Here is a 26,998-nt window from a genome sequence, read left to right on the forward strand (position 1 = left end):
AATTAGGCAGTCAGTTTTAAATTACTTCTCTGAGGACATTTGCTTTGTTGGTTTTGGCAGCTTAAAAAAAAAAATAAATAGTATGTTACATGGATCTCATCTATGGTTCTATTTCTAAAAAAAACACCTTCCAGTTTTGTCAGAAGTAATAGAAACATTTTGAGCAAACTGGCTAAAAAATGTGGTGTGCTTTGCTCTCATCAAAATCCCGTGTATTTTGTCGGTACTTTGCCCAAAAATTCCCTCCTTCTAAGTAGTGCTACAAATGTACTGTATTCTCCACATCTACTGCCTTGTACTGTAAGGGAAGCCGAGGTCTAATAATGCAGTATGTAGAAGAGAGTTTGAACCGAATTTGCTCATGCCAGTTGAAGGAGACATCCATTTCTCTGCCATGGGAGATGACTTTTGGGGCCAACTATGAGGGGGAGTGGAAGCAAGACTTGAACAGACATTTGCCAGTGGGGATAGTGGCCTTTCTGTCTACACCTAGACTGAGCTGAGCAACTTCGAGCACATTCCAAGAGCAGGTCCCTACTCATGCCTACCTCCAAGCCATGTGTCCCTGCAGTAAGGCCATCAGTACCTTTCAAGGAAGATCCACATGAGCCAAGTAGGAACATTGTGAGGGTAGATGGATAAAGGAGATGGTTCACCCGTACCACAAGGACACTCAGGCACAATGCAAGGTTTTTCCCTTCAAGCATCTACTGTTGAGAGCAGTCCAAGAGGTCAGTGGTAGGAATAGGGAGCAAACATTGATTAAAGCCTCCCGGTACTTTGCCTTGCTTACCTCAGAGTAGGCAGCATCAGTGGTGATTAAAGAAGGAGGATGGCAGGTGGGGAGAGACAAAGCAATGGCTGGGACCCGCAGAGCCTGTATGAGGGGAGGACAATATTTATGGGAGTAGAGAGGCAGCAGAAAATGGATAGCAAAAGCCACTTTCACTATGTTAAACACTTTTTATCAGGATAGTCTCTCAACTTGTGCCTAAGCATATAGCCTAGCATGTTGGTAGAGGCAGGTGTTTCTCCAAGTGGAAGAGGAACATGACTGGTTTCAAGGGATTGATGCATGTTTTGCTCCTTCTGTTGCAGCCTGTGGAAATAAGGTTGATCCGGTATATGAAACCCTCCGCTTTGGGACATCCTTAGCCCAGAAAACCAAAAAAAGCAGTTCTGGAAGTGGGTCTGACTCTCCCAACAGGAACTCTGTAAGTACCCCACATCTTTTTCCCATTTCTTTCTGGAGGAGCAACAGATTTACTCATTCACAGGAGTTTGTATCAATGTTCATAAAACTTGTGTTTCAAACGGGGAGGGGGGTGGGGATCTCTCAGCTTCCAAAATCACAGAATGGTTTGGGTTGGAAGCGACCTTAAAGATCATCTAGTTTCAACCTCCCTGCCATGGGCAGAGACACCTTCCACTAGCCCAGGTTGCTCAAAGCCCATCCAGCCTGGCCTTGAACACTGCCAGGGATGGGGCATCCACAGCTGCTCTGGGCAGCCTGTGCCAGTGCCTCACCGCCCTCACAGTAAAGAACTTCTTCCTAATACCTAAACTGAATCTACCCTCTTGCAGTTTAAAGCCATTGCCCCTTGCCCTATCACTACATGCCCTTGTCAAAAGTCCCTCTCCAGCTTTCCTGTAGGCCCCCTTTAGGTACCAGAAGCTGCTATAAGGTCTCCCCAGAGCCTTCTTTTCTCCAGGCTGAACACCCCAAACCCTCAGCCTGTCTTCACAGGAGAGGTGTTCCAGCCCTCCCATCATCTTTGTGGCCCTCCTCTGGACTTGGTCCAACAGGTCCATGTCCTTCTTATGTTGCTGGCCCCAGAGCTGGACACAGTACTCCAGGTGGGGTCCCACAAGAGCAGAGTAGAGGGGGAGAATCACCTTCCTGAACCTGCTGACAAGAAAACGTGTTATTTTTGCAAACTCAGGTTTTAAATATCTTTTCGATGACTCTTGAGAAAAAGAGAAAAATACAAATTAAATTAATAATCTTCTTTTATCAGATTGGAAAAAAAAAATTATATTCTTTTGATTTTGCATATCTGTGTAAAAGTCGAACAGAGATATTTAACTGTTGTGCTGTACTAGATGCATACTGCCTGTTGTTGATGGTGGGCATTTACCCTTTATTCAAGCGATAGAGATGGGCTGGAGTCCTCAGAGCCTAGATTTAAAAGTACGAGTTCCACAGTACAAACCCAGAAAAAGTTAAGGCACTGGTCCTGCAACAAGGCGTGGGACTGACACCTTCACATTTGCCCGGTGTAGATTCAGGAAGGAGGCATCACCAATTTGAGTTTTCCTCTCAACACCCAGATACAGGCAGGGGACTCAGCCTGTTGGATCCACACAGGGAGATTTTCACTTTCATGTTAATCTTTGTCATTCACTCCCTCCTATCATAAAAGTCACTTTCTTCATGATCGTGGCAGAAGAGCTGGAGAAGGAGGACAAGTGAAACAATAGTTCTCTTAGCTCTGTCTTTTCTAAATCCATACCTAGTTCAACAGTAACAATTACTAATTTCTTCCTTATAGAACTGGGTTTTCCAAAATGGTTGGGCCCCATGAGATCAGAAGCTCATTCATAGTGTTGAAAGAACATGTCTTTCATGTTCTCATGAACATGTCTCTCACCTCTCATAAATGGGCACTTAAGCCTATGCTTGAGGGTCTCCTTTTTTCCCCAAGATCCTCCCCACTCCACTCCCCTGCCAGAAAGAAAAACCCAAAAAACCAATCCACACCTGAATACTCTGGAGGCTAAAGCTGATTGTCAGGTCTAAAAATCAGACTCACATTATCTGACAATCTCTCCTGCACTCGCCTCAGAATAAAAACCACCAGGCACAGAGACATAATGAGACTTGGTGTCCCAGCCTCATAGCAAATACTTATATGTTTAATTTAAAGTTGTGCTAATATCTGTATATGTTAGGTAAAACATCTGCCTGGCACTTGAATGTATGCTTACTCACGTGGCTCGACTGTAACCTCAGGTGTATAGGGGACCTCTAAACAGATGCCCGTTTGTGCCAGGTGGGAAACAAGGCAGACAAATTTAAATGAGAACAAAGTGAAATCTCCAAGGGAGTTATTAAAGGACATGTACTCTATCCATCCTTGTTTGTCCCTTAAAAGGAATTTGGTGGCTTCCATTCTTTTTTAAAACCCAAAATGACTTTAGAACTGCCACATGGCAATTACAGTTCTTTCTTTCAATTATTTAATTTACATTGAAACAGAAGTTCTACAAATGTAATTATTGCTTTCTAAATCAATAAAACAATCTGTTGAATTATAAATGACAACTCAAGCGTAGAAATCACGAATGCTGTGTCAGCTTGCCCTAGGGAGCTGATCATAACTAGGTGGGGTGTGGGTATAGAATGAGGAATGCAAGTTCATTATGGGAATTTCTTCAGGGTATTGAGGCTGAGAGAGAATTTAACGTGTCAGTGTGCAGAAAATAGAAGATATTAGAGACCTGAATAAACAGACATGTGAAAACATAACTTTTGCCAGTGCAAGCCTGTGGATTGAGATAAGGATAAAAAACAGGGGCAGGCACAACCCTGATCCAAGTGATGGGGCCATGGAGCTTTACAGCTGTGATGAGTGACCCAGGAGCAGGCACCGACCAGTGACCAGAGCAGGGAGGTGACACAGAGCATCTACAGCCCAGGTGAAAATGCACTAGAGAATGTGAGCTAGTAGTAGTGACCTTTCCCCAGTGGTCCTCACTTCCGTGCTGCTCTGCTCCTCTCCAAGCAGAAGCAGCAATGCAGCTGTGAGGCTCATAGCAGCACAGGGGCTTTGTGGCTGGGATATGCCCCAGCCCTGGGAGCTGGGGAGTGCTTCAAGGTTCTGCCATGTCACCAAACCAGGGACGTGACACCAGGGATCCTACCTCACCTCGCAGGTGTGTCCAAGCTGTCAAAGGGCTAGCTCTGGGTCAAAGCAGCATAGCTGCTGCTTCTGAAGGTACTTGAAAGCAAAAGCGACTAGCCTAGGAGCCATGCCTTCCTTCTACATCCATGCAAGCTTCCAGGACTGCAGTTCATGTTTCTGCACAGAGTAGAGATAACAGTCTTGCTCTGAACTAGTCGAGGTATTTTTAACATGACGGAGCAGTGTGGACGCACCCACTGTGATTTTTCAGCCCGGATTCTGCATTTCCCATAAAAGAAAGTGGCCATATGCTCCAGATTTACTACCTACTGCTTCCTTAAAAAATGTGCTTCTGCAACCCACATTTTTACAGAAAGTCACTTGAGGTGATATAAATGTAATTCCAGTTCTTGTTAGCTTTTCGTGGATCAGCTCCTCCCAAAAACAGCTTTGCACCTCTGTCATTTCTATTAGACCATTTGTTATCTAGCTGTTGACTGAAAAATCATTAAAAGTAACTGAGATACTTCAGGAGATTTTGGATGAGGTATAGACTGAGGAGGCAGTCACTGCACATCCTGTAAGCACTAGTACCCACCCAAATGTGAAACTAATCAGCAATTAGGAAGCTAGTCTATGAAGACTGAAGAACATGCTGCAGCAATGGGCCAACAAAGCCAGTCTTTCCCTTCCCCACCCAGCAACTAGAAATCCCTAGATATGCTCTACACTGACTCTGCGTTAGCACGGCTATGTCAGTGCCTTCTCACCCAGAGCTGACCCCTTTGTGCAAGATGCAATACAAGCATAACCTGCTGCAAAAGGCTGAGTCTAAAAACCAGGCATAAGAGAGCAGTAAAAGTAGAAGGTTCTTAAAATAGCAAAGGAAACAAGATAACCACCAGATACCTGTAGCACGAATCTACTTTTAACCTCTTTTTTCATTAGTATCTTTGGATGGAGAAGTAGCTAGGAAAGTACTAGACAGGGGCAATAAAATTTTTGAAGTACATTCTAAAAAAGTTTTGTTTTCAACACTAGTAGAAGGGAAAAAACTTATAAAAATGTATAAAGCAATTTGGATTTTGTGCTCCCTAAACAAAAGTAGCAAATGTTCCTAGTTTGGCTTTTCTCCCTGTAATGCAGGCAAAGGTCTGCAAAGCAATAAGCAGAGCTATGTGTACAGTACAATTATAAAGTGTGATGGAATAATGAAGTTAAATCCTTCCACATGTCTCAAAATCCTGTTAACAAGAAATAAATGAAACTTAGGAACATATAAAGGTTTACAGTTCTTCAGATTAGAGAGAGCACCTGACTCAAGTTCAATGTTTGGGGTTTTTATGGTTATCAAAAATGTCTTACCCAGAAGTCGTCACATGCAGAGAGTTCAGAAACTAAAGTTCTGTAAGGTCAGATTCGGACAGGGTTGTTTGGAGCAGCTCCTGGTTCCTGTCGGGCTATACACGGAGAAGCTGACTACCCGACCAAGGAATCTGGTGCCTTACGCAGAGTATACTTCTGAGGTTTGAGATTATGTCATCCCATGTTTTCCTACATTCGAGAACAATGGGTCCCTAATCATGATTGACATTAATATGCTACAAATAAGAGATCATAGTAATTCTAACAACATTTGAGTTTTGTTTTTCCCTAGCTATGCCAGCAGGATGAGTACGTAAAAAGCAAGTTAGGGCAGATAGTTAAAGACTGACTTCACCAGCTCCATCGCACTCCAGCTCCTTCTTTGCAGCATGTTAACAGAATTAAAATTACCCTTACATTACAGTTATTTTACTGACTAATGTATTTAGGGTTAATAAATTGATAGTCAATAGTTTCAAATAATATCCAGTCTCCTTGGTAGGTAGCTATTTGCTATACCTGCAGGATCTACAAATTCCCCCAAGACTCTTCTATTTTATGCAGAAACCCACACTGTTTAACATAATCCTTTGTTCCTTAACTTTCACTTCACTTTATACTGAAGAAATGTATCTGTACTGCAGCCCGTAAACTTGGTCTGGAGGTCTTTCTGGGCTTTCGCTGCTCCCTGTGAAGTATTGGTTGTGCATCACTGGACACAATGTTTTCTGCAATCCCATGAGGCTGACTTGCTCTGCTCTGATAGCACCCAAGTACTGCATTCTCCAAAGGCTCTTGTGTGCTCTTATTTCACTCTCTGCTCACTTTTTCTGGCTTATCCCATCTCATCTGCTCTTTCTGTCCCTGCAGACAGCTGACCTGGCAGAAGTTCCTGAGGAAGGTGATGGCTCTGCAGGCACCCTTGACATAAGCAGGAAACGCAGCAACAGCGGTGAGTGCTGCCAGGCCTGGATAGCATCTTCAGCTGTACAGGCCTGCCTACAACCACTTTCAGATGTTTTTCTATGGCATGTCCATGTTTTAACAGCATCCTGGTTTTCAAAGTGGGAGGTGAGTGGGGCATATAGTTGGTGCAACAATGTGGGGAATGTTTTTTGCCATTCAGGTGAAATGCAAGCCACCAGTTTTCTGAATTTGTTGTGTTCAGACCTGACACTGGACAAGGTTCAGGTCCATTCTCTGTCTCCTATGCTTCATGAACATGACTTTAGGCTAACCACTTAGTATGCGTCACTTCCACGTTGGCAAACTGGAACAAAACCAATACTTTCTTTTCCATGTGTTTGACTTGTCTATGTGTCTCTATATACCATAACCTCTTTGGGACATATGATACCCATATATCTGTAAAATATTCAACAGAACGAATGCTGATTATAGCTGCAGCTTCTCAATACAACTATAGTATGTGGCCAGTAATATTAATAGCCCAATTTCTTTGCTTTGCAGTACAAGTGTAATGTTTTTACAGCATTGGTATGATGGGATTTCAAGACCATCATACCAATCAAGAGCTTACTAATTAAATCTCAGCCACTAAAGGACATTGTTGGTGACCCTGTTCTTGCATTCAGCCATAGCGAGGGCAGCAATAAGCACAAAGGGGTTTGGAGCACTAAGTGAAACTTCAGGCACAAACCACCACAGCAACTTCTCTAACAGCACCTGAAGGCTGCTTTGCTGAGTCTCACTGGAGATATACACTATAAAACCAAATCACAGTGAGCGTAGCTTTCCTCTTCATAGCACCCCCCATGCTCCTCACATGCTGCTAGCAATTCATGTAGGTGAAACGTCAGCTTCAGCTGCCCATTCCCATTTTATGCCACCTCCTTATTTCTTCCCTCCCTTCCTCCTCCTATCACTTCTCACTGTTTTCAGTCATTTCTTCCCTCTCATTTTGTGAACATCCTATCTATGTTTTCTGCTTTCCCCTGACAATACTTTTTTGTCCTCTGTCTTGCAAGTGCAAGATGACCTAACCTGGTTAAAGATGAAGACTTCAGTCCGCTTCACATTGTTTAATCCTGCCCACCTGAGATTATTTGGCCTGGTTTGAGTTTTCAGATAACTTTTCATTTCATTGTCAATCAGTAGTTTCATTTCTGAAACCTAAAAAAACTTTTGCCTCTGAAATCTGTATTCACTGAATGCACTGAGGCATTCAAGGAACTTACTCAAAGAGATTAGTTCAAAAACTCAGCATGTGTCAAACCTCCAAATAACTTCCATGGCACATTAACGATTCCTTTGATCAGCACTGGCTTTTTTATAATCCATCCTTCAGAGGCTCAGGGTATAAATTATGCATCAGTCACTCCAAAAATTTCCCCTTGGTAGATTTTTAATAAAACGCTTGCACTGTTTGCACAAGCTATGGAAATGGTAAAATCCTTCTCAGAGTGTAAAAATCCCTGGATTTTAGTTTTGTTTTGTTTTTTCTTTTTTGCCTACTGCTGCTAGGGCAAACAAATAGGAAAGCAGATGGATTTCTGTTGCGTGGAGACATGAACTACATACCTCTATGGCCTTCAGATTCAAGTGCCTCCAGAGACCATGAGTTAAAGAGAGATTAAGATTTTAATGAAGTAAATTCAAAATGTTGTTACAGGGTGATTCACTACTCTTTTTCCTCAGTTGACCACTGCCTCTTTATCAGGCAGTTCCACATTAATACCTTGATGATAAATCAGATCCATTCCAGTTCTTGCTTTTTTTTTTTTTTTTCCCCCATTAAAAAGACCTCTTCTGCAAATAAGATTTTAGGAAAATGTACATTTGAGACTCTTTGCTTAAAGGGAAATGGCAGAAAAGACACAGCCTGCAGAAGGGTGAAGGGACCTAGCGTATGTGTGGCTGTGTAACCAATCCTATAGCTACAACAACTTCAAGGAAAGATTCTTTTATTCAGGCTCCGGCATACATAATATGAAGCAAAGCTTCCTAGTTTAAAACTGTAAAACAGCATACCTAATTTCCAGCCCTTCAGCCTCCTCTAAGCCAGTCATACGCCTTCGCTACTGTGAATTGCCACCTGTAATAGAAGTTCCGCAAGTCAAAACGCACCTTAAGGGACATGTATGAGCCTGTTATCAACAGGAATTTAAGCACTTTCCCCTTGAGTCAAATATGGGATGTCCCTGCAAGCACAGGTTTGGTGAGCACTTCTGGGCAAACACAAGATTAAGTCCAGCTCTCTCCCCACCGGCTGGGTCGGCCCTACAGCTCACGAGGCTGTACATTAGTAACTAGCCTTTATTTTCTGTCACAGAGCAGAAATTACTCCAAACATGATGCTGAAATACTTCCACTTTGTCTGGTGAATTACTTTTTGCAAGTCCAAAACGCTCCTAATAACCCAACTTATTACTCATGAGAACTTTTCCTATTCGTCTCCCTAACTCCTTTTCCTCTGGACACAAAAAACAAAGCATAGGAAGTAGGACTTAAACACTGCCAGACTGTAGCAGCAGCACTTTACACCCCTTTATACAGATGTCAGATATACGTGTACCCCTATAGAAGACACAGGAAAGTAATTTAATGTTTAAGGGTGTCCCTCTGGTGCCTGTGACAGTTTGCAGGGTCAGAGTCCCTCTGTGACGGGACTTAGTGAGGAGCCCAGTGGGGCCCCCAGGTCAGCTCCAGTCAGGCCACCTGGGCAGAATTTGGGGCATTTTCAGTTGAAATGCTGCAGGTATCAGCTCACATGCTGTCTTCCCATTCACACATTGAAACTTATTATGCTATTTATGATGCACAATATTGTCTTACATTTTATCAGAGAACCTGTGTTTGTGTGTGCTGGTCAATGGATGTTGCTTTGTACAAAATCTTCTCCACACATGCTGTGGCTGCTGTTTTAGCTGCCTTTCCTCTGTTAGAAGAACACTATGGGTTTTTTTCAATGTCTAAGTACAAGTGTCTACTATTAAGGAACCTTACTATTTCACTCGTAAAACTTCTTCAAAGGCTCTTTGTTTGGTTTTCAATTACAGTGTAAAATAGCCACAGAAATACATGTTAATGGAAGAAAGGGTGAGCAAATGAAAGAGCAGAGCAGGAAAGAAATTCAGCAGTTTGGTATTCCCTGGCACCTTCTTCCCCCCCAACACATCTAACTGTAGCACAGAGAAAAAGAAAATGTTCTCAATCAGCCTGCTACTTATTACCATTTTTAAGATTTCCAGATTTTTAGAGGCTACAAAATCCAGCTTCTGCTCAAAACACCTGCAGAGGTGGGAGAAGATGCTGATGGTTCTAGCTGCTCAAAGAGTCCAGCTGTTAAAATAATGTTCAGACTTTATCCAGAAGCAGGAAACACTGGGCAATTCTTAAAATGTGAAGGGGGAATTCAGTCGATGTAGGGAGATAACTGAGGTCAGCTCATGAAGCAGTTTCAACTGACTGGATACCGGGTACGTTAGGTGCTGTGACTGTTGTCTTATTCCGTGAGTTTCTGATTTGGTAACTTAGAAGCAAATTTTCATGCATACAGGCCTGTGTCTCAGATAACCCATCCTGATCTGAAAGCCATTCAGGTACCTCCTATAAAATCAGAGAGGGAAGCAGTGTATCCAGTGCTCCCCAGGCAGGGACTGCTGGAGAGAGATCAAAGGCGGCTATCAAACACGTAGAGGTAGAGGGTCAAAGGAATGGGGTTTGCATACAAACTTCCCGCAATATTGCTCATATATGGTTATCAGGTCTTGCAGTGCTTTTAAATGGAAATGCTGCTCATCCTAAACATGAAAACACAGCATTCACTGTGAGGAAAAGGCTGCTGGACTTTAAATAGCAATGTAATGAGGGGACCTAGGTTCTATTCCCAGTGCTGTACCTGTGTATATTCATCTGATCAAAATGGTTATTTGCTACTAATTTTAAATTCTTCAGGACAGAGATTGGTTTTTGCCATGTGTCAGTGGTCTATGTGGTTTTGTTGGGGGTGTAGAAGGGTTCAGAGGAGAGCACAAGGGATCAAGCAAAGTAAGGGGGGAAGGGAAGAGACTAACAAATTAAAGGTGATCCTGTTGAGGTGAAGAGTCTTAAACTACTCCTAAAATGTCATGTGATTGCTTTATTTCAGTGTTTACATACTCCGAAAACGGCACAGAACACTTTGGAGAAGAACCAAAAAATATACATACACTGGTAAGGTCATAAATTTTGTGAGAATGCAATGGGAATGGGAAGTCGTATAAAAGTCTTTATGTTTTTATGGACAGCTGTGGACCTTGAGTAGGTCTGCTGGGGAACTATTCTGGAGAAGCATCAATATCTGACTGTCTTGTTCTTATACCATTTCTGGACCACTGGTCACAGCTGGAAGCAATATACAGGACTAGATGGTTCTTTGGTTTAACCGTTATGGTCCCTTTGATGTTCTTCTGTTTATTACAAATTGATACTGTGAATGTGAAAGATCCAGTGTGAAGGCCAGGTCATTACAATAGAACTGCAGTAGCTTAAAAATCACAGATTTGATTGAGAGAAGTATTTGAAGTTTGTTTTAGGTGCTTTTTATTCTGCAGATTATCAGTGGAGAAAGCAAGGAGAGTATCCAGACTTCTCTGTGGGAAGCCCAGCACAAGCAACTTTCTCTTTAAGAAACTGATTTTCCCACCGTGGTTTTTTTGACCTGTGTACTGTATCGTTCTTGCTTTATCAATAATGGGGACTATATAATAGACACATTATATAATGGCTGTAATACACTACCGGGCTTATAAGAATGTACATTAATAGAGAGCAAAAGGCAGACTCCTTTTTAAGATCTCGCCCAAAAGACCAACCTGAGCAGATTTCTGCTTGTGTTCTTTGGAAGCTTTGAATTTGATCCTGGGGTTCAAAGAATTTTATTTCTAAATGAAGATAGTTGCTGCTTTAGTGGCTTGCAATGTGTCTGGGCCATAGTCCTCGAAGATGTGAAAGTGGTGAGATAATTCTGGGTCATTTCTCGGAAGCTTAGGCCCTGGTTCCTCAGTCTCTAACAAAGTGAATCAAATTCCTGTATAGGACAGACTTTTAAATTTTCTCTTTCTCTTTTTTTTTTTTTTAAGGGACCTTTTTATAAAAGCACGTTACAAATGAACACCTATGTTGCCTTGTACAAATTTGTACCACAAGAAAATGAAGACTTGGAGATGAGGTAAAGCCCAAAAATGTTTGTTAATTGATTTGACTAATGCAAACTGAGGGTCATGTGGCTGTGTATGACTATGGGGGAGGAAGGGTACATTCTGACATTTGTATTAAACATTTTTATAGAGGTATCCGCTTGTAGATACAAAGATGTTCTCATAGGTAAAAAGCTGGTGAGTAACTTTTTTGGCAAGGACACAGTAACTAAAAAGTTTCAAAAACACTTATGTCACTTCAAGAACAAGATGGCTTTCAGCTAGAAAATATTCAGTTTTCAGTTGCTTTGTTTTTTCAGCCAGAAGTTTTCAACTAGGAATTCCTCACCAGCTCTCATGCTGATCTTGAACATTTTACCAGTTCCGTTTTATTTTCTCTCACATTCAGGTTATGTCTGACAAAAGAGAACGATGTCCAGCTGCTGGATGGCAGTGTTTTCACATAAGAAAGATGCATTCTGGACTTTGCAAAATAACCTTGTTAATTCCAATTTTTAACATTTCCTTCCTTAGCTCTGCATCAGTTGCTGGCACTGCAAGGTCTAATCCAAGCCCACTGAAGTGAAAGGACATCTTTTAGTGCAATGTTTGACTCATGCTACTCACATTTTTCATGGTCTTGCTAGAGCTCTTGTTGTGAAATGTGTCACCTCTCTTTAAGTCATCTCCTATATCAAAATAACCATGCACATGGCACAGAATTTAGAGAATTGCCAGAGAAATGCCCCTCTCATCAGCATCTCCTTCACTGAAAGCCTTTTTCCCGTTCCCAGCTGTGCCTTCTCACTGCTGTGAAAACAAGGGGTGGGATGTAAGGCAGAAATTACAAACTTCCCTATCATTCTGCTTTGCCAGTTTTTCCTAATCATTGTTTCCTCAGAAAATAACCAGAGGGTATGGTGACCTTCAGTGCAACTTGCCAGCTATTCTGTTTGAGGGATTCCACTTTGCATCCTGCTCCTTTAGGGGTGTATTCCAGCTTGCACATTTGTTCCACAAACAGGAACACCACTCAGACAAGCCTGCACTGAACCACCATCTTCATCAAGACATAGCAATCCAGAAAACACATCACTTTCTGAAATTCTTCTGGCCCTCATATTAGGGGAGAAAGTAGCCTGCAGCCTGCATCCTGGACTGTCATAACTAACCAGCTCTTTGCAGAGCCACCCACCAGCCAGGTTTTAGACTAGTGTTACCCACCTACAGCAGCGTCTTTTGTCCTGTGGCCAGATAGTCAGTAATGCATGGGTTAACACTGTTTCATAAGGGATGCCAAATAGCTAGAAATGTTGTTTGGTCACTGCAGAGCCAGGCAGGATTCAGCTCAGCTGTGTGAACTTTCATTTAACATAGCTGAGTTGCTGTAGACGGGTTTAGCATGGCAATGTTGTCAAGATTGACAAGCACTGTCCTGGGAACCCAAGTCAGGGATCAACTGGACACCGATCAGCCCTAACACAATGAAGGCAAGTAGTGGGGGAGGGACTTGAGATGGGAAGAAGAGTTAGAGAAGATTTCTGGAGATCTCAGCTCACCTCTGAGGGGGTGCAATGAGTAACAGCAAGAGTAATGTAGGTCCAGCTAGGACTTCCACTTTGAATCCTTTTTGGGGATTAAAGACATCTGTGTTAGCCCTCTGCTAAAAAATATCAGAAAGCAAGATCTGCAGGTCTCGCATCTAAATATCTCAGTGCTCAGACTGTTGAGATGGAAAGACTTTAGGTTCAGTTGCCATCTTTATCTGACAACAAAAGAAGTTTATATTTTCTGTTACTTTTCTAATAACCATGCTGAAGGGTATTTAGAAGAGGGGGTTCTCTAAATCTTTCTTGTAGGTGTTCTACCTTGCAGTGTAAGGGCTCCAGTGGTGTTACAGCCTATTCACTTTGAAGTGGCAAGATTGGCTCCCTCAAAACCTCTATCAGTGTTGTATATTAAATATTAACTGGAATAAGGGACTCAGATGTCTTTTGCTATGGAAAAAAACACTTTTACCACTGGGATATGAAGTTGTCCTTTTTCACTAGCTTCTTTTCTCAGCTCAGCAACATTTAATTATTCCAAACACATTGGAACATCATCCTGAGGAAGACTTGAGAAAAATCCTACCTTGCTGCTCTATTGATAGCACCTTTCTGTGAAAGCTGGAAATTTCTGGTTCAAATTACACAGTGTTATAAGACTAAATGCCTGCTTCTCCGGTTGTCAGCAGCAATGATAACCACTTGGAAAGCGGACCAAAGAGGCCCACCACCTCCCCCATTTCTAGTTGCATCCTGGACAGGTCCACATCTTCTATGTGTGCTCTGAAAGAGCCTGTTACGTTGGACCTATTATCCACCACATGCTCCAGATGTATTTGCAAGCTCTTGTTCTGATACCTCACAATACAGTGAGCTTAACAGGGACTGGAAGGAAAGCTGAATAATTAGGGGTCAACCATTAATTTTATTAAGATCAAAGAAATGCCTGTTATCAAGCAGACAGAGCTTTTTGAGGTTAATCTGTTTGGAAATGGGCTGCCACTTATACAGTGCAGTGCTATTATAATTACATAATAACGTTGATGAAGTGCCACCAATGGGAGGAAGGAGGTCAAATAACTGTACAACTACCTGCACAAAATCCATTCAGCACATTTTGCTATTAGCATTTCCAGCCAAATTATTCTCCTAGCTCTGCTTTGGAACTAGTCAGCTGGATGCTGATACTTAGCAATTACAACCCTGCAACACACATTATAAAGGTAAATATGTCCCATTCAAATAAAAAAGACATTCTTGGGCAGAATTATATCCCTGCTGACTAATTGCCTTTGTCAGTTAAATAAAACTATTTGCCTGCTGCCTTCCTTCTTCAATCGCAGCTTGAAAACATAGATGATAAAGTGGTGTGTCCCAACAATGTGAAATATCTTGAAGTACCAAGATAATGCCTGTAACAAAGAGGCACTGTATTTTAAACAATTTCGTATTAAACAAGAAGCAAGAATTCCAGTCCACAGATGTGGCTGCAAAATAAAGATCTAGCACAAACATACAGAGACTCTCTTTTTACATTGTGATGTATGATTGAAGAGGACCTTGCTGCCTCATTGAGTCAACCTTCAGCAAATGCTCAAATAAAAGGCAAAGCAAGGACCACCTTCCTATTAGAAGGTAATTGTGGAAGCTGGTGCAGCATAACAATTAAGAGTCATCTCAACTACTATTCCTCTTCTAACTACAGGCCAGGGGATATGATCACTCTTCTGGAAGACTCCAATGAAGACTGGTGGAAGGTATGTGCTAATTATTTTATATCTGTTTTCTTTCTAAAGGGAAAAATATGTTATTTTCAATACTGAACTTGTATTAAAGCTACTAGCGTTAACGATCTTCTATCAATCTGTTTTCTCCACAGGGGAAAATCAATGACAGAACTGGATTTTTTCCTGCTAACTTTGTTCAGAGAGTGCAACACAATGAGAAGATTTACAGGTGTATCAGGACGTTCATCGGCTGCAAGGAACAGGGACAGATAACTCTGAAAGAGAACCAGGTAAGTTCCCTTGTGTTGGATCCCCACCATCCCCACCATCCAGCAGTCTGACTGGAGGGAAAGTTGTGCAAGATGAACACAGGCAGATGCTGTACCCTGCATTTTTACTTCAAGATCTATTATTTGCGCAGTAACAATGTCTAGTAGCCAGTTAAGAGCAGCGTTGGCCTTGTGCAAACACATGCTCCCTAACCTACCCTAAATTTTCAGTCTGATAGACAGTCATGAAGATATTTCACATATTACTCACTCTCCTACTGACTTCAGAGGGACAGCCTGAGGAACACACAGTCTTAGAGGCAGACCTTGTGTACCCCAAAAATGATCTGGTTTTCTTTTATTAGAGCTAATGTAATAAAAAAAACCATGTAAGTGCTAATAATCCTTGGGTATACACAGCATGGCACAGCAATACAGTAACCAGAATAGATTTGAACTGCTCCTGTGCACATAGTCCATTGGCAGCCCTGAAGTTGCTAGAAAGAGAGAAAGTGCTTAAACTATTTTTTAACCAACACCTCCTTTGATTGTTTATATATGTGCACACAGAAGGAATAAATATTACCAAAGCAAAATGAGAGATTTTGCTGCCTTTGTGCTCCACAATAAGCAATACACAAAGGGCAAAGCTTGGGAAAATGGTAGTGTGGGAATATGGCAGGCCAGCATGAAGGAATGGTCAAGGTCTGAGTGCCTTCCCATCAGCGGGCATACCAGACCCTTTCTGTTAGTGTAGCTGCTGCTGCAAACAGTGAAGGCTCAGCTTCTTGTCCCATTTCTCACAAAACCAGTTTCTAAATGGGCAGGTCTGGCAGCCTCATCTAAGGATGAGGTTTTCCTGTTGTCCCTGTTTCATAATAGGCTCACAAGAGAGCTCGTAGTCAGGGGCACGTCATCATCTCTGGTAGGGCAGGAGGCAAAGAAAGGGATGAATCTGTCCTGTCGGTCTATTGCTTCCTGGGTTTTTGCAAATTTATCAGCTCTGTCTCAAACCCACACAAATGCTAAGGCTGAACGTGAATGCTGTCAGGTCCTCAGTCCACGCGGGAGAGGCTTCACAGGAAGAAAGAAAGAAATATTTGCTGTAAAGCAAAGGGCAGAGATCAGGCAGAACACACAAATGCAGAGACATGAGAGGGAAGGAGTGGAGCCAACAGATCCCACCCCACCCTTGCACAAATTACACAAACAAGGGACATTCAAGTAGCTTCAAGGCTGATTTGAGTAATTTCCAGACAGGACATGGACACTCATCTGCTTCCCACTGTCCCTCTATACAGGGTTTGAGCCCTCCACCAAATAGAGAGCTTTGCAGGGGCTGTCTGTGCCTCAGTTTCCCTTTGCACTGAAACATGGTTTTGTGGTGGATTTGGCAGTGCTAGGTTAACAGTTGGACTTGATAATGTTAAAGGTCCTTTCCAACCTAAATGGTTCTGATTCTATGAACCTATAACAGCCCCCCGGTGAGAGCCTGCAGCGTGCACAAGGGCCAACGTGTCACAGCAGCATGGGGACAAGAGCACAGGGGCTCCCGAACATAGCCTGTGCAATGTGTGTCCACATCCCTGAACGGCTGCCTGAATGGCAACATTATTATTTTTTTTTTTAAACCAGAACAATATTCTTATTCTGGAAAACATTTTGTTACTGGGAATTTTTTACTTTAAAAAAATCATTTTATATTTCCAAAGTCAAACTTCCTTTCTTCTTTCTTCAGCCATTGCTGTCCTTATTTTCCGTCCTTTACTTCCCTGTTGTTTTCCACATGAAGCAGAGAGAGGGGTGCAATAGGGAAGGCATAAAAAAAAAAAAAAAAAAAGTGTCATCTGGATGGGACTTCTGGAAAAAGTTTGGCAGAATTCTTTTTTGTTGTTGTGCTATCTGGAGATTTCTGTGGGATGTAACCAGCCATTTCAGCTGTCTCTGAGCACAGTGTCCGGAGTGCTGCCAGTGCAATGTGTGTACTATCTGCAAAGCACTGGTTTGCTCCAGATTAGCAAGAAGGGGATTTTTATTTATTAGCAAGAAGGTAGCTTTATTCATTGCTATCAATTCCTGTCAAGGCCCATTTTAGCTAGAAAAACTCATTAGATGGTCTAATAAATTCTTGTGAGTATAGTATGGCAAATTGTTTCAATTTTATAATGTTCATTCACCCAGTCAGATTCTGTAGGATCTAACAAGAGTCCAGAAATAAAAAAAGGCAAGGATGATATACCAACAGAAAAACTTATCCAGTGACAGTAATATGAATTTTCATTATATTGCTTGATACCATCCATGGTTTATAGAGCAGGTCTCTATCCCCTTTGTGCCTTACATGAATGTTCCCAGGTAGAGAGTCTATTCTTGTAAGGCAAAAGGCAATGTATTCACATCAACAAATCCACATGTCTACCTTAAGAAAAGCCATTTCAGGAAGACAGACATTTTCGAAGTTTGAAGCACAGTGGGCGAGGCTTTCTCTGGAATCACTTGGCATTTTCATGCCCTGGGAAACATTCTGAGCTCCAGCTTCACGCAAACCTTTCTGGCAAAGCCAACTCTCAAGAAGAGGACCGAGGGGAAACCAACACAATGTGCTCACCCATCTCGAGCAATGTGCACCAGCTAGTCTTCACAAAGGATCCCTTGAAAATTTCATTATGAAACACAAAACCCAGCCTGAGGGGAGAAAAAGTGTACTGCCTTAGCGACATCAGCATCTTGGAGTTCAGGGTTCACTGACAGATTTGTGGGTCCTGAAAGATGACTGGGCACCACAGGGCTCAACCAGGAATCTGTGGGAGGGAGGCAGACATAGCCTCTGACATCAATAAAGCAAGATTATTAACAGGGAGACCAAAACCAGCCAAATTCTGTGGCTTTCCACTCTTTTAAGCTGACACACAACACTACCTGCATAATTTCCAACTCTGATTGATTGTCCTATAGCTTGGATATATATAATGTTTCCTTCAGCCTGTAACTTCTGCTCTAGCCTACCTGAATTCATTACCATACATTACACAAATTCTTTGCATGACTACAGGCTCTGATGTGACCTCTTTTCACAAAGAAAGAGTCACCATATCTAATATATAATCAATGTTTAGAAAAACATCTCTTAAAATGCCTCTAATGATTTTGGTCATCCTTATTTTTAAAAGAAGTCATAATACTGTATTGTTTGAATGTCTTTTTACTCTAACATCCTAGTTAAATGAAGGAAATAACCACTTAAAAAAAAAACAAAACACAAACTACTTTTCACATCCTTCGCTGGCTGCCTCTCACACTAATACAAACCACTTTAGAGTTGGGCTTTTTGTGATTAAATTACAAAATTGATTTTAAATTGCACAAGACATCTTGTGCAATAGCAATGACCCCAAACTGTGACATTTGTAACAAGACTGGCAATCAGAAACTCTGCCTCAGACAGATGTGGACCGTGAGTTTACTAAAAGGTCAGTGCAGCAGTTCCATTTCACGACGGATGCATTTCATAAATGTCACTGATGTAAACTAGCCCTGTTACCAAAACCACCTTCGAGCTTCTGCAGCGACTGCAAATAGGCCACTGCTGTTGTGATGGCTACAACCTCTGAACCAGAGCTGTCAGCCCTGCTGTCCCCTTGGCACCACAGCTCAGGGGACAACTCTCCTACCCCAACACCCAGCCACACAAATTTCAAGAGTGACTTTTAGGCATGTGTACATTAGCAGCTATGTGCAGATATGATCCAGCCACTCCAGGAGAGCCTGAGAATAGGCTTAAACATATCAACAAGGCTAGGCTCAATAAAGCAGGATTGCAGCCCAGATCTCCAGCCCCAGTGGATCCACCTGTCTCAGATCATCTTCTGATAAGTCTAGATGCTTTGTTTCTACTTGGCTTTTCACTTCACAGCCTAGGAATTACTTTATGTCCCCATATTTTTCGTCCTGGGATGCTCTAAAAGAAGCTGAACTTCTAAGAGCATGACTCAGCTACCTTTGAAAATCATTTCCATCACTGTGACTTACGCATTCAGACTCACTCACTTAAAACACAAACTATGCACAGAAAGTAATGTTGCAGTTTTTCATGTGCTCCCCAATTATAACTGCTGCGCTTCACAACTAGGCTTAAGGGGAAAAGGCTCTTATTCTAGCTGTCTCTGATTTTTATTGACATCAGTCTTGCTGGACAGGGATGGGTGTCCCCATTCATTCAGAGATACTGAGTGGCACACAAGTTTTCAAGAGTCCAAAACATGGGCACAGCTAGTTCAGTCCAGGTCATCTTTAAAACCCGAAAGAAGTGCCATAAGTAAAACTAGCTGGTGTTCTCGGTCCAAAAGCTAATGAAACAGCTGATATAAAACCTGTCATCATCATTTGCACTATGGCTGAATGGGTATGAAAACTGAACTACTTACCATTTCCATCCACAAAATTCATGTAGGCAAGAACTTCATGCACAGACAGCAGCAGATGTAAAAACTCAGTGTCCCTGTGCTGTCATTCTTACAAACAGAAGACCTGAGCTTTCAGACCTCTTGACCTGGAACTGTCTGCAGGCTTCAGGGCAGCTCTTGAAGCTGTACTGTCCTCATAATCAAATTCCTGCTTCATCAAAACTAGTCTGTGGCCGACAGATGGGTTAAATATATGGGAGGGAGAAGATAAGCAAAAGACAGCTGCAGAAAATTAGAGCAAGTTCAAAATTACTCCTGGACAAAGAGAATTTGCCACTTGAGCCCAAATTCAAAACACAGGACTTAGAAGAACAGGAGAATATTAATGACCGTGCAGCTTAAAGGATCATTTCCTAATTGCTCTTCTTCCCCATCTGCTCAGGGCTGAATGACAGAAAATCCTCAGGGCAGATGTTGACAAGTTCAGACAACAGTCATAATACGAGCGCTTGCTTGTTTCATTTTGGAGACTTTTTCTAAACAAAATTAAATGAAAGAATGGGGAAGGGACTTTATAATAGTAGATCCCACTTTCCACTAGTTCTGAAGATCAGTTGACTGAGAAATAGCCTGAGGTGTGGTTCCTTACCCTGTGGCTTACTCCACTACTAACCTCTTGAGCCAGGGCACAGGGAAAAAAAGCAACTGTTTGTCTCCATTTGTGTTGCTACCAATCATTGGAGTGGCTGCTTGGTGGCTCACTTACCTTGTCAGGCCAACCACCTTGCCCTGAAATCACGCCAGCATGAGTAGCTGCCATTTTAAGCAGTTTCCAATTGGATACAGAAAACTGTGATCGCCTGAAGGTAGCTGTGGCACCTTGTGCCTTCACAGTCACTGTGTCTCCTGTCTGCCACCAAGGCTAGTCCCCAGCAACAGCCGATTCATCAGATGAAGTCCAAAACTCTGGATACTACCATGCACTTCTCTGGGGTTACTCCGGATTTACACCGACCTAAGAAAGACAAGAGCCAAAATCTAAGGCTACAACTTGTGGCAGCACTCACCGAAGGGGATAAGGACAGGAGTGGCCAAAGATGGTGTTGTGTTCCCAGTTTTCTGAAACCACAAGGTCTGGAGCAGCTTCAGGGCTTTGCCAAGCTCCAGCAGCTGCCACAGCCCCAGGAGACCTCCCGAGTTGCACAGGATTAGGAAAATGTAGCATATTGTGGCTAGGCTTGCTCTGCCCCCAACGCAGAAAAAAAGGGAAGGAAAGGAGTGGGAGAAAACTCTGCCGTCTGGGAATGACACATGCAAAGCTTAGGGTATTAGCGTGAAAGAATCTCAGCTGGAATTTGGGTGAATTCAGATCCATCGAGTGAGAGTTCTTACAGAAAGGCCTCATACTCCTCATGCCCAGTGAACATCTAAAGTTACTGCTGTAGCGGAGCACTCCCACTGATATCAAGGAACACACAAACCAGCTGCAGAACAAAAAAAACCCAACCAAAAACTCGAAAAAAGACCAAATGAACCATCCTTTTTCACTCCAAAAAATAAAGAAAACCAGTATTCAGAATACCTAGTAGTTTTCTTTTGTCCACAAATCATTCTGCTGACAGTACAAGACATCAGGAAAAAGCACTCTATTCCCACAATATGTTCTGCGTGGCACCAGAGGTTAAGCAAGAAATTCAGCATGGCTAGTGAGCAGTGCAGAGCTGCTGTAGGTCCCTTCTGGAGATCTGACAGTTTGCGGGATTCTTTGGCCTATGCAAAAAGCTAAAGGTGTTGCAGACATCTTTATTTAGTAGGAAAATGCAGTGATGGAGTCAGGCATTAATTTTACCCAGCCAGCTCTAGTTATGGAGAAGCTGCTAATGCTCATTTTCCCCTCACAGCAGCAGAGATCAACTGAGAAGGGGCATCTCTCAACCAGGATGCTCTTTCCCACTCTTTGATACTGTGCCATGCTTAGCCATCCTCAGTCTCATGCTTCTTTGCAAGTTTTCTCTCTTATAATTGAAATTTTCATAGCCTTTCTTAGAGACACAGACCAACATCTAGCAGCAGTCAGAAATATCTTTCTGTGTACACATGCTTTAAACTTCTCTGTTTCCTATGCAGAGGGAGCAGCTGCTGTGCTAAGGATTCATGACACAAATGAGTTTGACTGTTTTGCAACAGAATCTAAACTAAATGGCATCAATTCCATGCCTCTTCCACACTTTCCATGTTATTTAGCCCAAACAACAATACATTAATTTTTTTAATTGCTTGTCAGCTCTGTTGGTGTGCTCAGTAATTCTGCCCCAGGGGTACAATCCAGTGTTAAGTAGGTAGCTAAAGTAATAAAATTAATGAGTCTGCTTTTAAAACTTTTGTTTGTAGGTACAGATGCACCTGACCATTGCCAAATACTGGAGGTGGCAAATATGAAGCAGCTTCACCGCTTTTTTATGACCTTTTATTTCTCTCTTGCAGCACCAGTGTTGCTAGTAAATTTTATGTATGTAGCAACAGGACAAGCTGGCCCAGAATTCAGAAGCAGTATTTAGGTGTCACCACGCCATTCATAACAGTCATGCTGAAATGGATTTAGCCAGGAACAGTTTAGAGCCATTTTTGTTCATTTCATACCTTCTGAATTATTGTAATTAAATGCTGTAAATGTCTATCAGACAGAGCCTTTGTGAGTGTTTAGTCCAGACAGAGAGCTTTAAAGACCTGGCACTGACATCGTGGGGAATCAGCGAGTTGGTCTCAATAGGACCATCAGTTTTCTGGCTATTTTTTAACCTTGTTTGATTAGTAGGAAATACATAGTTCTTTGGCACAGATGTATGAAAACAGTTCTTTATTTTCTGTGTCTCTGTACTCAAGTGCCCAGTCTAAAATACCTGTGCCACTAGGCTTTCAAACGGCTTGGTTACCAGCAGCATCCCAGGAAGGGCCCCAAAATGGAAATACCTGAGATCACAAAGGTCTTCAGGAAATGCAAACCTGTACCACAATGTAATATTTGTGCTATTCTGAAGACCATATGGTTTCACTGTGAGTGCCTCCATTTGGAGTGTTATGCAAACATGCTTGCAGAGCTGGATTCAGATCACACACTTTGGTACGCAAAACAGGTGCGAGGGCTGAGTAAATAACATAACTCACCGCTCACCTGAGAAGTGCATGGGCTCCTTAAACACACAGAAGAGAATACACCTGCGTTCATATCAGCTGCTATCAGTGACCCACCTTGGCATCATGATTGCTTTTCACCACCACCAGCTAGTTCATAATCTGAAATACCCGTTCCTCTCATACACAGACAATTAAATCACAGTCATTACAGTAGGTTGAGGTCACATTTCAAGTTTCAAAACCTTTGATCCACCACAAAGTTCTTAATGATTTTAACATCTCCCACATACCTGTGGCACTTCAGGGAGGCGGGGGAAAGGTAACTCTCTAAATATATAAGTTTAAGTTTCTTATCAAAGCAGTGAGAGTCTAAAAGGGATTGTTCTACTTAAAGAAGTAACTAGCAGGATGTTTAATCCATCTAATAAATAGCCTGGAATAATTTGTCGCTTTGATCATGGCAAAGAGTTTATTATTTCCATACCTTCTTTGCATTCAGATTTGTGTGACTTCTGAAAAGGAACACGATGGCTTTATCAAAGTATACAGCGGGAAGAAGAAAGGCTTTGTCCCCATAGACATCTTAGAAAACATCTGATTCCAACAGCCCGCTTGCTGCAGTAGGAGCCCTCTGTCGGCAATGCCCGCCTGCCTCATCTCACACTGTGTCAACCCAGACGGGCTGTCTTGCAGATGTTCAGGGAAATAGTGAGAAAACTGCAACTACAAGAAGAAAAAGACATTTAGACTGCCACAGCAACACTACGAAATAAGAAAAGCAGAATGTTTGAAAGACAATATAGTCAGAAACCACTAGGGAAATGAGAGGTCCTTGGATACTAAAAGGAATAAGGTAAGGAAAAAGAAAGAAGTCTGGGCTGATTTCTGGTGCAAGATGGGTGTTACAGCCCTGATGGAGACAGACAGCTTGTTCTGAAGGACTAAACTCACGTCCTGTTCTTGTGTCTTAGAAAACTGTTGGACTGCTTTCTTGTTTGAAGTGCGTATTTAGGGGGGAGGGGGGAAAAATACCATTCAAACTGTCCTCGTACTACAGTCCAATGCTTGTAGTAAAGTGTGGCTGTGGTTCTGCAGTTTAGTCCCCAGTATCAACCGATCAGTTTAAGCGTTTAGTCTCATAACAAAGCAGTTCGGAGACACCACGTGAACGTCAGTTCAAGAAATGCACTGTGCCCTGGAAATTGGCAGCTTTCTCTTTCTGTGCAATCTTCCCATAGGAAAGAGTAGCAAACCTGTGTGTCCTTTGTTTTCTCGGTATGCGAACAAAAGCTCTCAGCGTATGTTGGGTGTGATGGCTGCCCTCATAGCTCACAAAAATAGCTGGTCCTCTGATTCACAAGCCTGCCTGGAACTGTCCCTCTTTTTCCTGCACCTTTATCTGGTGATACAGAAAATGGGTGAAATGCTGGGAGAGAGCCACAGGCTTAAAGCGTTTTATATTTTTCTGTGTTTATTGCACTTAAAAGATTTTATATATTAATCCTATTTATAAAAAAAGTAAAATGGTTATCTAACCCCCAGAAGACAGAAAATGCTAGGAAAGGACAGACTGCACATAGAAGTGAAGTCTGTAATTATCAAAATCCAGAACTCGTGACAGAAAGGCACCGAGTGTCTTAGCATTGTGTTCACACACCAAAGGCGTCTTCGTCATTTGCTAGATAGAAGTGTTGCAGATTCAGCAGTGACTACATTGGCATGAATTCCTCCTTGGCATAAACCACCGTGAGCATCCCATAAACCTTCTCCATCCTAGTGAGACTGAGCAGACAGCTCTGGGTTGTCCATGTAAGCCTCCATCTTCAGACATGTTTTGGGCATATGAACCTTTTATCACCTGGAGAACAGTCTGTGGGACCCACGGATCTCGACCAAATCATACAAGTCAGCCAGAGCCAGTACTGTTGTAGAAGAGGGGCCTTAATGAAGTTTAAAGACTGGGAACCTAATTTCCAAGTATTTAATTGGATGTAATGGCACGAAATACACTTAAACATCTTAGTTTGTATTATGACATAGAGATTAAATCCTACCCCAAAGCTTCCTGCTGAGTTCATGCCTTATTTGACCAGCTTGAGACTGAATGCCAGTCTTTAACTGCGATTAACCCCAAATTAATTAATGTCCTGAATCCCGATGCTGCAGGAATAAATGCACATGCAGCAAGGCTAGCACAGGTCTTTGGAAAGCTGACATTAATTCTAAAAAGAAGCTACCGGTCCTGCTTCCATGTACTGAGGCAGATCTAATTTTTGTTGCACCGCCCAGTTCTCAATAGTTTCCTGATCTTACTCGAAGCCTTACGAAATCCAGTGCGACTTTCCACACGGCCAGAAGTTCCCAGAGCAGATCAGTCTTCAGCCACTTAGACCCATTTTACAGCTCTTACATATCACTTAATTGCAGGGGTGTCAACTGCTGAAACATGGTCCTTCGTAACATAAGAAGTCTATACCAACTATTAATATCCTCCTGGCTGATCAAAAGTATCCAATTTCATATCTTCTATGGGAATATCAGCAACTTATAATTATTTTTTTTTTCAGTTCAAACAATGAACATTTGCTCAGCTCATTTTCTTAGTAACCAATAAACTCAGTGAGAGGACAGACAATTCTGATAAGCCTTAAAGATCAAGAAGAAAAGCAGTAGAGATGTATTAATCCACTCTGATTTATAGGATTATTTTTTTAATATATATTCAGCTGTTCAAAAGAAAAACTCAAGTGTTTGTTAGAATCAAAATATTTGCTACTTTTGATCAGGCCTGTCAAGTGGACGAAGGAAATCTGTATTAATGTGCTATTGTTTACATGATTGTATCATACTGTGATTCCCTATTTCAGTCTTCTATAATTTCAATTTGTCCCTACAATGTGCATCATACTATTCAAAGAACTATATGAATATTACCTACAACTCACAATGGCCTTTAATTAATGTCAGTTTGATTCCTTTTGATACTGAGCAATAAAATAAAATGACTGAGTAAAAACAAGACAGACCTTATGTGGACTGTATTACATCTGAGAAAGCATTGCTTCTGAACCAAAGCTTTCATGGTTATCTTTTCTTTGTGGGTTTTTCTTGTGTTTTTACTGGGCTTTTGCTGCCATTTGATATGTAGATGTAACATGCCTAATTTAGCAAGAAGCACAATACGTGAGTCTTACTTTAAGCATGTGATTCGTTGGCTATTTGCATGCTTAAAGCTGAAGCACCTTGCTGAATTAAGGTCATTTTCCTTACATTTATTTTGGATGCCTTACTCTGAATCCAGATGAATATCCTGACATTTTTTTCCTAACATATGCAGATCGCAATAGATACTGCATTAGCAGGCAGTTAGAAGTCAGACAGAAGATGGAATGGACTTTATCCAACATATGCTCAGAAAAACTGAATTTTAGGAGATAAATACTGTTCAGATTTAATTTAATATTCTGCTTAATAAAGACTATGCGATGGATGGAAGGAGAATAGAAGCGTATGTTTCTTGGGTTCTTTGCATCAGACTACATCATTTTCAGTTATCCACCTACAAGAACATTCACTAAATCCATCAGCAACAGATGTTACTGAGCATTTTCATTTAAAATCTACAGCACTTGCATTTGCCACATTTAGCAAACCATTTCTAAAGTAGTAGTTCCGCAATATACGTAGCATGTATAGGTTCGGAGTGAAGTTTTGTGGTGGGGCCATCCTGAACATTTGTTTCTGGCAGATCAGAATGTATTTTAAGCCATTCAACATCCCATCACAGCGTAGAACTAGCTACAGAACCTTTTTGTAAGTGCTAAGTACAGTTAATCAACATGAGTTGAGGATGAGCTGCCTGAATCACGATCTCCTCCCATCTGTAAATAATACAGTATCTCGCTTTATTATCATCTTTCTCTACACTTGGCCGTTTTGGCTCAGTGACTTCCTTCAGAGACAGATCATGCAGTGCACGTTCAGCTGTGGGCTCACTGCCCCCAGGGAACTAAGACACTTATTCCTACGAACACTGTGTATCTTTAGTATTGCTTACAGGCCTTTTTTTTTTTTTTTTTTTTTTTATAATTATTTGTTGAGATTCAACTGACTAAATATAGCTGTGGCATCAGAGCAACCTGCACATTGGAGGTCTGTAAGAACCACGACCTTCTGAAGCAGACTCCAGAGACTATGTAGACTGTCTAAAATGGAACTAGACAGATGTTTCTGGAAAATGAACCCAGCTCACTTATTTTAAATCTGTGCAGACAAGTCTCAAATTATATCTTTCCTTCCCCAAAGGGCACTGAATAAAGGCAGCAAGCCGTATCAATCTTATCCCATTTACATCCACTGTAAGAAGAACCCTTGAATGACACAGAGACTGAAGTTCAGCTTTATCTTGGAAAAGGCTAGTCAACGTTATCGTTCTCCCAAATGATGTAATTTGTCTGATCTAACTGTAAATGTCTACAACTAACCTAGTAAATTGATTTGCTTTCAC

The 26,998-nt window shown here is 41.8% G+C and overlaps 1 protein-coding gene across 2 annotated transcripts in view; it reads left to right on the plus strand.

The window, feature by feature from the left end:
- The window catches only part of STAC (SH3 and cysteine rich domain), a 74,833-nt gene extending 48,855 nt beyond the window's left edge, over positions 1 to 25,978 (plus strand). For both annotated transcript variants that reach the window (XM_005242204.3, XM_027793679.2), the window contains exons 5-11: positions 1,099 to 1,214; positions 6,141 to 6,222; positions 10,381 to 10,445; positions 11,354 to 11,442; positions 14,663 to 14,714; positions 14,837 to 14,974; positions 22,991 to 25,978. In XM_005242204.3, the coding sequence (XP_005242261.1) occupies positions 1,099 to 1,214; positions 6,141 to 6,222; positions 10,381 to 10,445; positions 11,354 to 11,442; positions 14,663 to 14,714; positions 14,837 to 14,974; positions 22,991 to 23,089 (641 nt within the window). In that variant the 3' untranslated portion in view covers positions 23,090 to 25,978. The remainder of the gene's footprint in view (positions 1 to 1,098; positions 1,215 to 6,140; positions 6,223 to 10,380; positions 10,446 to 11,353; positions 11,443 to 14,662; positions 14,715 to 14,836; positions 14,975 to 22,990) is intronic.
- The last annotated feature ends 1,020 nt before the right edge of the window (positions 25,979 to 26,998 follow it).

Source organism: Falco peregrinus, chromosome 5, assembly GCF_023634155.1.
Source record: "Falco peregrinus isolate bFalPer1 chromosome 5, bFalPer1.pri, whole genome shotgun sequence".
Taxonomy (NCBI): Eukaryota; Metazoa; Chordata; class Aves; order Falconiformes; family Falconidae; genus Falco; species Falco peregrinus.